General features: G+C 45.7%; 1 protein-coding gene across 1 annotated transcript; it reads right to left on the bottom strand.

Moving 5' to 3' along the window:
• Positions 1 to 730: 730 nt before the first annotated feature.
• Positions 731 to 2,156, bottom strand: LOC125527382 (transcription factor RADIALIS-like). Its single transcript, XM_048691895.1, has 2 exons — positions 1,801 to 2,156; positions 731 to 1,177 (listed from the first exon to the last, which is right to left on the bottom strand). The coding sequence occupies exon 1, from the start codon at positions 2,078 to 2,080 to the stop codon at positions 1,814 to 1,816; it is 267 nt and encodes an 88-aa protein (XP_048547852.1). The 5' UTR covers positions 2,081 to 2,156; the 3' UTR covers positions 731 to 1,177; positions 1,801 to 1,813.
• Between the last annotated feature and the right edge of the window lie 11,331 nt (positions 2,157 to 13,487).

The raw sequence follows: 13,487 nt of genomic DNA, 5'->3' as shown, positions 1-13,487 counted from the left end.
TTTTGGAATATATATACTTTTATGAACAAGCTCTGGCCATACATCCTCCTCGTTAAGCAACTTGTATAGCCATTTACTAAGCAAGCGCTTGGTTTTATCTTTAGGTTTTCAATACCCAAACCACCATGATCCTTTGGCCAACATAAATATCCCACTTACCTAGTATGTACTTCTATTTGTGCTCATCGCACTGCCAGAAGAACCTAGATCAATAAAAATCAAATCTTAAAAAAAAACTTTGGGCATTTAGAAAAAGGACAACATAAACATGGGTAGACTTGTGAGAATAGTGTTGATAAGAGTCAATGGTGCCCCATATGATATGAGTCCCCCCCCCCCCCCCGGTCCAATTGTTAGGGTCTTCCAAAGCGATATTCGATAATTTTCTATTCTTTGTTTATGAGCTTAGTCGGGGGGGGGGGGGGTGAATGGGTATTCCGAGGTACATAAAAGGAAGAAATTCCACATCAGAACCGAGGAGTTGCCAATATCCATTCTGTGTTTCCTTCGCCTTTCCAAAGCAAAATAGCTCGCTCTTATGGAAATTTATTTTGAGACATGAAAGCTGTTTGAGAAGACAAAGAATCAACTTTGCTTTCACTTCATACAGATCTGTTATTGTAAATGTTCACATAGTTTTCTATAAACTTGGTCAAACTTGTAAAAGTTTGACTTCACTCAAAGCTAATGTGTAGAATAAATAAACGGAGGGAGTACACAAGTTATCAGATGGCACCTAGTCATACTTACCTACTCCATCTTTGTTGGAAGGGATCGATAATGATAACACGTAAAGTGCAATGTAAACATCCGTGTCTTGAACCAACTGATAGACAAACATGAATATTCTACCAGCACAAGTTCATGAATAGTACACACAAGTACTGGGGATTTACATCACTGATGTTTACCCCAAAACTTATTGGGGAGGAGTAATACAGTACACAATGAAAAATACATGCTACCGTCTGCAAAACCAAGCGAACTTGATTTGCTTACAAACCTAATATTATGTACACTCACATATATTTTCTTCTTTTATTCCTAACCAAGTGCCCACAATCTTTGTTTTACGGTACATAATTATGCTTGCTTTAATAACATGGTCCCAGCTAAGGAGTTGATTATCAACAGATTATCCTGTTTGCAGGATCTTCAGAATTCAGAAGCTTTGCTCCTGCAAAGAAAAATACAACGAGAGAGGTACCTTGTAAGTTAATTTGCTCGAACTTCTCAAATCAAGAACTGGGATAAATTAACATTTTCATTTCAGTAGGAGAATCATGCCCCCATTTCTTTGGATATGGTTGTCTGAATGCTAGGCTTGACAAAGGGTGTGGATTTTCTATGTTCTGTAATTTAGGATATGCAGCGCTGCCTCTCAAGGGGTACCATGGTTTTGGCGCTAAAGAGTGTGCAAAACAGACTTCAATTAACAGCCTGGATGCAGGATCTCTAAGATTAGCGCATCCATGCAAGCAAATAGTGCGTGCATGATGCTGTTCAAAGTTCCAGGTCCAGGCTTAAATTATGTGCCGGATCCTCTTTGCTTGTGTAATAATAGTGCAATCACGGAATCACCATCACACTAACGTTGGCAGTGCATCTGGGGCAGAAACAACCAAGGAATTGACAGCAATGACAAGCGGCATTCCATTGCGGTTTCTTTGTCAATCTAGGGCATGGTCTACCTTTATTTTGACAAGTGATTGAGATCACCATATAGCACTGAGGACTTGCTGACACTTCACACTTATAAACTGTAGACAAGAGACAAGGATCACGCAGGGTTTTGGTTACCTTGATTGATGGATCAGTTCCAAGCCCCCTGGGTGTTGTACTTGGGAAAGGGGACCCTGCCGGAGTCGATCAGCTTGATGTCGCTATCAAGGATCTCGTAGTGGCGGCGCACCTCGTCGGCCGCCTTGGTCCCGCCCATGGCGCGGGACACCTTGAGCCAGCGGTCGGGCGTGCCCTTGCCGTAGTAGGCGAGTGCGTCCTCGAACAGCTTGTTCTCCTTCTTGCTCCACTCCGGGTTGGCGCCGCCGCGGGATGCGCTCCTTGACCCAGAAGAAGACATCTCCAACTGGATCGGAAACCGAGCTACGTTTGCGCTGAAGCCTTTTCTGATGGTTTTTGCACTTGAGAAGCTCCGGTGGTTATGGTTTGATGATCGTTGTGCTGCTTGGGTGCCCACTATTTATAGGTGCTTGGGGCGCCACCCCGACGGCCTTGTTGCTGGAATGGTATCGGGATTGCCATCGGCTTGGCGACTGAAAGGTCAGTGGGGCTAATTAATTTACCCCAGGGTGCCATAAAACAGCTCAATTAATTACATTCTGATTCTGAACTTTTTTGGATGAAGGAGCTGGTGACTACGTCTGCACACTCTATCCGGTCGACGTGATAAGCAGATGCTGATGCCTCTTGGAGGTGCAGTAGCCCAGAGCCACACGCAGAAATTCGCCTTTCTTGTCGGTGCCCACGCTATCGATCGAGCGAGATACTAGCTAGGGAGATAGGGCAGCTAGGGTGGCGGGTGGGTATACGAACGATCGAGCCGAGAGAATCTACGGCACATATCTGGAATGGGATGCCCTTTTTGGCAGAGGAAAAGGAGTAAATATTCTGAATCCTGGCTGAAGTGATGTAGAGAACGCCTGGATTCCAATCCCGCAAGTTGGTGCCTGGAATGTGAGAGCTTCCGTTCACTACCGGAATCGCCCCCTATGCCGACGGCCAGGGCCGTCCGCATAGGCCCGAGTCCCGTCGGGATAGACCTATGCCGACGGCCCCCGTCGGCATAGGGCCGTCGGCAACATATGCGTCGGCACAGCCAGGGAGGCCGTCGGCATAGAAAAGCCGTTGGCATATATGATACGCCGACGGGGGCCGTACATCTATGCCGACGGCCCCGGCCGTCGGCAACTATCACGCCTAACGGCGGCCGCCGTCAAGTCTGCCCAACGACTAGTCGCCACGTGGCATCCCTATGCCGACGGCCTAGCCGTCGGCTTAGTCAAAAACTATGCCGACGGCTCGACCATCGGCATAGGCGCCCACGTGGCGACTAGCCGCTGCTCGTGGACCAGGGCTATGCCGACGGCTGGGCCGTTGGCATAGTTTGAAACTAAGCCAACGGCCAGGCCGTCGGCATAGTCCTTCATACAGAGCTCCCAGTAGCTGACACGTGGGCGCCTATGCCGACGGTCTAGCCGTCGGCACAGTTTTTAAACTAAGCGAACGGCTAGGCCGTCGGCATAGGTGCCACGTGTCAGCTACTGGGAGCTCACGCTAGCCCTATGCCGACGGCCTAGCCGTCGGCATAGTTTGCTTTTGCTTTTTTTTCTTTTTTTCTGTTTGTTTTCAAATCAATTCAATTCAAATAACAGCACATATCAGCAGATATATATGATGGGATAGACATATAAAACACAACGGGATATCATCCGGCACCATCACAACAATATATGCATAAGCATCATCACACACAAGTCTCTAAATGAACATCATCACAACCAACATAAGCATAAGCATATAGAGAAGCACACAAGTCATCTAAATGATCATCACCACACACAAGTCATCTCAAGCATCATTACCACACACAAGGATCATCGAGCACCGCGGAGGTCGTCACCGCCAAGATGGCCGAAGCCCAGGTCGTCACTGCTAGCGGCAGCGCTACCGCCAAGACCGCCTCCGCCTCCGTGGATCGGAGTGGTCGGGCTCCGTGTCTCCGGAGTGCTGCGAAGACCACCGCCAACGGTAGATCCACCTGTTCCCTAGATGTTGAAAAGACATATGCACGGGATATATGACTGTGTTGAAAGGCATGACATGCTTTGGGTGAATAGATTGGGGATGAACTAACCGGCGAGGGGCCAGCGTTCTGTGCCACAAACTCCTCAAAGCCCATCAGCACTAGTTGTGCTAGAGGGCATTGTGCTTGAGGTAACTGAGGACACCTGCCGGCCGCCATATCCTGAAAAGCCTGCTGCATCTGGCTATCCCTCTGCACTTGGTGTTCATAAAGCCTCTGATGCCACGCCATGGTCTCCTGGCGTGTGTACTCCAGGTAGGCCTATGGTATGACAAGATGGAACTCATAAAACTACTAAATGCGGAAAATAAAGTGAGCAATGAAGATAAGAGGGAAAATACTTACAGATTGTAAGGAAGTTTGAGGTCCTTGAAATAGGGAAGCTGCGAGAAGGGGGTAATGTGCGTCCAGTTGTGCGTCTCACCATATCCCTCGAAGCCTTTGGCTTTGGCTTTGGCTTTGCCTTTGACTTTAGGCTTGAGAGCTTTTAGCTGAGCAAGAACATCTGCCCCCAAAAATGTTGGAATCTCGGTTACTTCATGAACAACCCGGCCTTTCGTGAAGTTCTTCTTGTCTTCCCTGTCTGGATGGTCTGGAGGGAGGAACTGTCGATGCAGGTCAAACGCTACATACTTGCCACCCTTACTCAGCCAAATCATTTACAGAGCCTGCATGCACACTGGGCATGGCATCTTACCACTTGTACACCATCCGCAGAATAGAGCATAGTCGGGAAAGTCATGCATGCAATAGTGCAACCAAACTTTCATCAAGAAATTTCTCTGCAGATCCCGGTCGTATGTCAACCTCGGAAAGTATCAAGAATGGTGCAAAGCATCCACAAGCGGCTACATAAACACACCCAATTGCTTCCCCGGGTAGTTAGGCCCTGGAATGATGAGCGACAAGAACATGGTCTTCCGTTGCATTAGGGCACCGGGAGGAAGATTGAGCGGAATTACAAACACAGGCCAGCAGCTGTATGGATTGGACGACATACCATATGGATTCAACCCATCACTTGATATGGCTATTCTGACATTCCCAGCCCCGGCTGCTTCCTCGGGGTATTCTTCATCGAATGACTTCCATGCTTCCCCTCCCGATGGATGTACGATTTTTTTGGATTGTACCTTATACCTTCCTTGTGCCACTTCATCATTTTGGCAGACTCCTTCGTGATGAAAAGGCGCTGCAGTCTTTTTATAAAATCAAGATACCGAAGAACCTTAACGGGGATGGTTAGCTGCTTTTTCTCACCATCCTCACCGACCACCTCAATGTACCGAGACGAACCGCACTTCCTACAGTACTTGTCATCCGCATACTCGTGCCTAAACAAAAGGCAATTCTTCGGGCAAACATCTATTTTCTCATAATCCATATAGAGTGCCTTCATGATTTTCTTTGTATCGTACATGCTTTTCGGCAGTTCATGACCCTCAGGGAGGCTATTAGCCCATACTCCCAGGAATGCTTCGAAGCATTTCTGGCTACAGCCATACTTAGCCTTGACTGCAATCAGTTGCGAGATGGCATCCAGCTGAGATATTTTCGCACCCACATAAAGAGGTTTCTTCGATGAGGCCAAGACCTCCAAGAAGGCCTTTGCGGTTGCCTCCGGCTCCTCCGGTTCATTCTCTGAAGGTGTCGCATTTGCTGTTTCTGCAACAATGACATCATCTAGCATGTCCCTGACCCCGTCGTCCTCATATCCATCGATGCGTTGTCGCATCACCTCCTCTCTACCACGGTCCTGCTTGGCTATGTTTATCGGCGGCATGTCAAAGTTTGGCATATATCCGTGCGTGCGAAGGTGCTCACTCATGTCCGTCTGATTTCTACAGTGACGTCTGGCACATCTCGCACAGGGGCATGGTGGGATAATTCTCATTGGACGACGGAATATCTCCTTCAAATACACATCGGTTTTCGCGATCCACTCTGATGTTACTCGATTCCAACGGATAAAACCACTGTACATCCACTGATTATCTGCCATCCTATGCTTTTTTGCAACCCACACAACATAATTAAGGATTCACTTAAATTAATCACATCAAATTTTCAGTTTCTACCGCGTTTAATCCACCTACATCTCTAATAGGTAAAGATGGGTCCTAATCCCACCCGAGGATGTGTAGATTGAGTATGTTCCCCATTCTACCCCGTTCCGAGACAAAATTTTGGCAGTACCTCCCCGCAGTTCTCCAGATACACGTCTCGGCAAATAGCCGAGAGAATGTGCTCCGGAGAACAATGGGGAGGCGCCGCCGAAATCCTGTCTCGGAACGGGGTAGAACATGGAGAACATACCCAATCTACACATCCTCGGGCTGTCCATGGAAAATGCTGGACAATCCGAAAGAGCTGCGGTGATAAATATGCAATTGAATGCATATTTATCGCTGCAACCCTTTCGGACGTGTCGTGGAATTGTCACGACAGATGTCCTTAGTGTCAGGACTTAGTCGCGAGGCCAACGCATCTATGTGGTAGCTTGAGAGGGGTTGAGCGGGATGAGAGACGCGATGTTTTACCCAGGTTCGGCCCCTCACGGTGAAGGTAAAAGCGTACATCCTGCTTCATTGATATTGATGATGATGACCACGGTTACAAGAGTGCTCTATCTCGAGAGCTATTGTCTAAACCTAACTTGTCCAACTTGTGGAACTTGTGAATCTTGTCTCTTTTGGGGAGCCCTGCCCCTCCTTATATATGTTGGAGGGGCGGGTTACATGAAGAGTCCTATTAGGATTAGGACTGGTCTATCTCTAATACAAACCGGATACAAGTCCAGGTCTTAGCTCCTTGTAAGATAATGTTCCTCATGCCTTTCCTCTTAAACCGGCCCAGCGTTAAACGTGAACCGGCCTTCTGGGCTTTGGGCCTTGTCATCCGTCGATCCCGCACGCCGGATCACTAGTGAGTCATAATGACCAGGTGGGTTGCTTGTAAACCGCCAAGTCAGGGCGGGTCGCCAGTAACTCGCCAGGTGTCAGCGGGGTCTTCAGATAAACTGCCAAGCCCGGCCGGGTTAACTTCCGGCCGGTTTACACAGCGGGGTATATCCCCGACATTAGCCCCCAAGTTTAGCTTGGATTTTATTCATGGTAAACTTATGCTGCAAAATAAACACAAGAACAAATTTGACAGGTTATGCACCGGGTTAAGAATTGTAAACCGGTACCTGATCATCCTTAAGTCCTTGTTATTTCCTCCTTCTGCGAAATCCGGGTCAACATACCAGCTTCATAATCAATTTGCCGACATTGGTTTGTCACCGAGAAATATTGTGAAGAATAACTCCTTTGACTCAGCTCCCAAAGCGCCGGTTTAAGAAATATGGGTCTGAAAATACTTATCTGATATTCATGAAGGAAATATGCCCTGGAGGCAATAATAAAGTTATTATTTATTTCCTTATATATCATGATAAAAGTCTATTATTCATGCTAGAATTGTATTAAACCGGAAACATGATACATGTGTGAATACATAGACAAACAGAGTGTCACTAGTATGCCTCTACTAGACTAGCTTGTTAATCAAAGATGGTTATGTTTCCTAAACCATGGACAAAGAGTTGTCATTTGATTAACAGGATCACATCATTAGTTGAATGATCTGATTGACATGACCCGTTTCATTAGCTTAGCACCCGATCGTTTAGTATGTTGCTATTGCTTTCTTCATGACTTATACATGTTCCTATGACTATGAGATTATGCAACTCCCGTTTGCCAGAGGAACACTTTGTGTGCTACCAAACGTCACAACGTAACTGGGTGATTATAAAGGAGCTCTACAGGTGTCTCCAAAGGTACATGTTGGGTTGGCGTATTTCGAGATTAGGATTTGTCACTCCGATTGTCGGAGAGGTATCTCCGGGCCCTCTCGATAATGCACATCACTTAAGCCTTGCAAGAATTGCAACTAATGAGTTAGTTGCGGGATGATGTATTACAGAACGAGTAAAGAGACTTGCCAGTAACGAGATTGAACTAGGTTTGGGATACCGACGATCGAATCTCGGGCAAGTAACATACCGATGACAAAGGGAACAACGTATGTTGTTATGCGGTCTGACCGATAAAAGATCTTCGTAGAATATGTAGGAGCCAATATGAGCATCCAGGTTCCGCTATTGGTTATTGACCGGAGACATGTCTCGGTCATGTCTACATTGTTCTCGAACCCGTAGGGTCCGCACGCTTAAGGTTACGATGACAGTTTTATTATGAGTTTATACATTTTGGTGTACCGAAGGTTGTTCGGGGTCCCGGATGTGATCACGGACATGACGAGGAGTCTCGAAATGGTCGAGACATAAAGATTGATATATTGGAAGCCTATGTTTGGATATCGGAAGTGTTCCGGGTGAAATCGGGATTTTACCGGAGTACCGGGAGGTTACCGGAAACCCCCGGGAGCTATATGGGCCTTAATGGGCCTTAGTGGAAGAAGAGGAGAGGCAGCCAGGGCTGGGCCGCGTGCCCCTCCCCCCTAGTCTGAATAGGACAAGGAGAGAGGGGGCCGGCGCCCCCCTCCTTCTCTCTCTTTTCCCACCTCGCGAATCCTATTCCAACTAGGATTGGGGGAGAAGTCCTACTCCCGGAGGGAATAGGACTCCTCCTGGCGCGCCCTATGATGGCCGGCCGGCCTCCCCCTCTTGAGCCTTTATATACGGAGGCAGGGGCACCCCAGAACAACACAAGTTGATCCACGTGATCATATTCTTAGCCGTGTGCGGTGCCCCCTTCCACCATAGTCCTCGATAATATTGTAGCGGTGCTTAGGCGAAGCCCTGCTGCAGTACTACATCAAGATCGTCACCACGCCGTCGTGCTGACGGAACTCTTCCCCGACACTTTGCTGGATCGGAGTCCGGGGATCGTCATCAAGCTGAACGTGTGCTAGAACTCGGAGGTGCCGTAGTTTCGGTGCTTGATCGGTCGGCCCGTGGAGACGTCGACTACATCAACCAAACGCTTCCGTTGTCGATCTACAAGGTACGTAGATCATACTCCCCCCTCTCGTTACTGTGCATCATCATGATCTTGCATGAGCGTAGGAAATTTTTGAAATTACTACGAAACCCATCAGTGGCATCCGAGCCTAGGTTTTATATGTTGATGTTATATGCACGAGTAGAACACAAGTGAGTTGTGGGCGATATAAGTCATACTGCTTACCAGCATGTCATACTTTGGTTCGGCGGTATTGTTGGACGAAGCGGCCCGGACCGACATTACGCGTACGCTTACGCGAGACCGGTTCTCCCGACGTGCTTTGCACATAGGTGGCTTGCGGGTGACAGTTTCTCCAACTTTAGTTGAACTGAGTGTGGCTACGCCCGGTCCTTGCGAAGGTTAAAACAGCACCAACTTGACAAACTATCGTTGTGGTTTTGATGCGTAGGTAAGATTGGTTCTTGCTTAAGCCCGTAGCAGCCACGTAAAAACATGCAACAACAAAGTAGAGGACGTCTAACTTGTTGTGATGTGATTGCATGTGATGTTTATCTTTTATGCATCTTATCTTGCTTTGATTGATGGTAGCATTATAAGATGATCTCTCACTAAATTATCAAGAAGTGTTCTCCCTGAGTATGCATCGTTGCGAAAGTTCTTCGTGCTGAGACACCACGTGATGATCGGGTGTGATAGGCTCTACGTTCAAATACAACGAGTGCAAAACAGTTGCACACGCGGAATACTCAGGTTATACTTGACGAGCCAGGCATATACAGATATGGCCTCGGAACACGGAGACTGAAAGGTCGAGCGTGAATCATATAGTAGATATGATCAACATAAGTGATGTTCACCAATGAAACTACTCCATCTCACGTGATGATCGGACATGGTTTAGTTGATTTGGATCACGTAATCACTTAGAGGATTAGAGGGATATCTATCTAAGTGGGAGTTCTTTAAGTAATATGACTAATTGAACCTAAATTTATCATGAACTTAGTATCTGATAGTATCTTGCTTGTTTATGTATGTTTGTAGATAAATGGCCCGTGCTGTTGTTCCGTTGAATTTTAATGCGTTCCTTGAGAAAGCAAAGTTGAAAGATGATGGTAGCAATTACACGGACTGGGTCCGTAACTTGAGGATTATCCTCATTGCTGCACAGAAGAATTACGTCCTGGAAGCACCGTTGGGTGCCAGGCCTGCTGCTGGAGCAACACCAGATGTTGTGAACGTCTGGCAGAGCAAAGCTGATGACTACTCAATAGTTCAGTGTGCCATGCTTTACGGCTTAGAACTGGGACTTCAACGACGTTTTGAACGTCATGGAGCATATGAGATGTTCCAGGAGTTGAAGTTAATATTTCAAGCAAATGCCCGGATTGAGAGATATGAAGTCTCCAATAAGTTCTATAGCTGCAAGATGGAGGAGAACAGTTCTGTCAGTGAGCATATACTCAAAATGTCTGGGTATAATAATCACTTGATTCAAATGGGAGTTAATCTTCCAGATGATTGTGTCATTGACAGAATTCTCCAATCACTGCCACCAAGCTACAAGAGCTTCGTGATGAACTATAATATGCCAGGGATGAATAAGACTATTCTCGAGCTCTTCGCAATGCTGAAAGCTGCGGAGGTAGAAATCAAAAAGGAGCATCAAGTGTTGATGGTCAACAAGACCACTAGTTTCAAGAAAAAGGGCAAAGGGAAGGGGAACTTCAAAAGAACAGCAAGCAAGTTGCTGCTCAAGAGAAGAAACCCAAGTCTGGACCTAAGCCTGAAACTGAGTGCTTCTACTGCAAGCAGATTAGTCACTGGAAGCGGAACTGCCCCAAGTATTTGGCGGATAAGAAGGATGGCAAGGTGAACAAAGGTATATGTGATATACATGTTATTGATGTGTACCTTACCAATACTCGCAGTAGTACCTTGGTATTTGATACTGGTTCTGTTGCTAATATTTGCAACTCGAAACAGGGACTACGGATTAAGCGAAGATTGGCTAAGGACGAGGTGACGATGCACATGGGAAACGGTTCCAAAGTCGATGTGATCGCAGTCGGCACGCTACCTCTACATCTACCTTAGGGATTAATATTAGACCTAAATAATTGTTATTTGGTGCCAGCGTTAAGCATGAACATTATATCTGGATCTTGTTTGATGCGAGACGGTTATTCATTTAAATCAGAGAATAATGGTTGTTCTATTTATATGAGTAATATCTTTTATGGTCATGCACCCTTGAAGAGTGGTCTATTCTTATTGAATCTCGATAGTAGTAACACACATATTCATAATGTTGAAACCAAAACATGCAGAGTTGATAATGATAGTGCAACTTATTTGTGGCACTGCCGTTTAGGTCATATCGGTGTAAAGCGCATGAAGAAACTCCATACTGATGGACTTTTGGAACCACTTGATTATGAATCACTTGGTACTTGCGAACCGTGCCTCATGGGCAAGATGACTAAAACACCGTTATCCGGTACTATGGAGATACCAAAAGATTTGTTGGAAATCATACATACAGATGTATGTGGTCCGATGAATATTGAAGCTCGTGGCGGATATCGTTATTTTCTCACCTTCACAGATGATTTAAGCAGATATGGGTATATCTACTTAATGAAACATAAGTCTAAGACATTTGAAAAGTTCAAAGAATTTCAGAGTGAAGTTGAAAATCATCGTAACAAGAAAATAAAGTTTCTACGATCTGATCGTGGAGGAGAATATTTGAGTTACGAGTTTGGTGTACATTTGAAACAATGCGGAATAGTTTCGCAACTCACGCCACCCGGAACACCACGGCGTAATGGTGTGTCCAAACGTCGTAATCGTACTTTACTAGATATGGTGCGATCTATGATGTCTCTTACTGATTTACCGCTATCATTTTGGGGTTATGCTTTGGAGACGGCCGCATTCACGTTAAATAGGGCACCATCAAAATCCGTTGAGACGACGCCTTATGAACTATGGTTTGGCAAGAAACCAAAGTTGTCGTTTCTGAAAGTTTGGGGCTGCGATGCTTATGTGAAAAAGCTTCAACCTGATAAGCTCGAACCCAAGTCAGAGAAATGTGTCTTCATAGGATATCCAAAGGAGACTATTGGATACACCTTCTATCACAGATCCGAAGGCAAGACTTTTGTTGCTAAGTTCGGAAACTTTCTAGAGAAGGAGTTTCTCTCGAAAGAAGTGAGTGGGAGGAAAGTAGAACTTGACAAGGTAACTGTACCTGCTCCCTTATTGGAAAGTAGTGCATCACAGAAAACTGTTTTTGTGACACCTACACCAATTAGTGAGGAAGCTAATGATAATAATCATGAAACTTCAGAACAAGATACTACTGAACCTCGTAGATCAACCAGAGTAAGATCCGCACCAGAGTGGTACGGTAATCCTGTTCTGGAAGTCATGCTACTAGAACCTACGAACTATGAAGAAGCGATGGTGAGCCCAGATTCCGCAAAATGGCTTGAAGCCATGAAATCTGAGATGGGATCCATGTATGAGAACAAAGTATGGACTTTGGTTGACTTGCCCAATGATCGGCAACAATTGAGAATAAATGGATCTTCAAGAAGAAGACTGACGCCGACGGTAATATTACTGTCTACAAAGCTCGACTTGTCGCAAAAGGGTTTCGGCAAGTTCAAGGGATTGACTACGATGAGACCTTCTCACCCGTAGCGATGCTTAAATCTGTCCGAATCATGTTAGCAATTGCCGCATTTTATGATTATGAAATTTGGCAGATGGATGTCAAAACTGCATTCCTGAATGGATTTCTGGAAGAAGAGTTGTATATGATGCAACTGGAGGGTTTTGTCGATCCAAAGGGAGCTAACAAAGTGTGCAAGCTCCAGCGATCCATTTATGGGCTGGTGTAAGCCTCTCGTAGTTGGAATAAACGCTTTGATAGTGTGATCAAAGCATTTGGTTTTATACAGACTTTTGGAGAAGCCTGTATTTACAAGAAAGTGAGTGGGAGCTCTGTAGCATTTCTGATGTTATATGTGGATGACATATTACTGATCGGAAATGATATAGAATTTCTGGATAGCATAAAGGGATACTTGAATAAAAGTTTTTCAATGAAAGACCTCGGTGAAGCTGCTTACATATTAGGCATAAAGATCTATAGAGATAGATCAAGACGTTTAATTGGACTTTCACAAAGCACATACCTTGACAAGATTTTGAAGAAGTTCAAAATGGATCAAGCAAAGAAAGGGTTCTTGCATGTGTTACAAGGTGTGAAGTTGAGTCAGACTCAATGCCCGACCACTGCAGAAGATAGAGAGAAGATGAAAGATGTTCCCTATGCTTCAGCCATAGGCTCTATCATGTATGCAATGCTGTGTACCAGACCTGATGTGTGCCTTGCTATAAGTCTAGCAGGGAGGTACCAAAGTAATCCAGGAGTGGATCACTGGACAGCGGTCAAGAACATCCTGAAGTACCTGGAAAGGACTAAGGATATGTTTCTATTATATGGAGGTGACAAAGAGCTCATCGTAAACGGTTACGTTGATGCAAGCTTTGACACTGATCCGGACGATTCTAAATCGCAAACCGGATACGTGTTTACATTAAACGGTGGAGCTGTCAGTTGGTGTAGTTCTAAACAAAGCGTCGTGGCGGGATCTACGTGAGACGCTTCAATTCCA

Source organism: Triticum urartu, unplaced genomic scaffold (assembly GCF_003073215.2).
Source record: "Triticum urartu cultivar G1812 unplaced genomic scaffold, Tu2.1 TuUngrouped_contig_373, whole genome shotgun sequence".
Classification (NCBI taxonomy): domain Eukaryota; kingdom Viridiplantae; phylum Streptophyta; class Magnoliopsida; order Poales; family Poaceae; genus Triticum; species Triticum urartu.
This window is presented reverse-complemented; position numbering and strand designations above follow the sequence as displayed.

Excerpts from the sequence above, each read along its gene's own strand:
- LOC125527382 (XM_048691895.1), bottom strand. The coding sequence starts at position 2,080 with ATGTCTTCTTCTGGGTCAAGGAGCGCATCCCGCGGCGGCGCCAACCCG.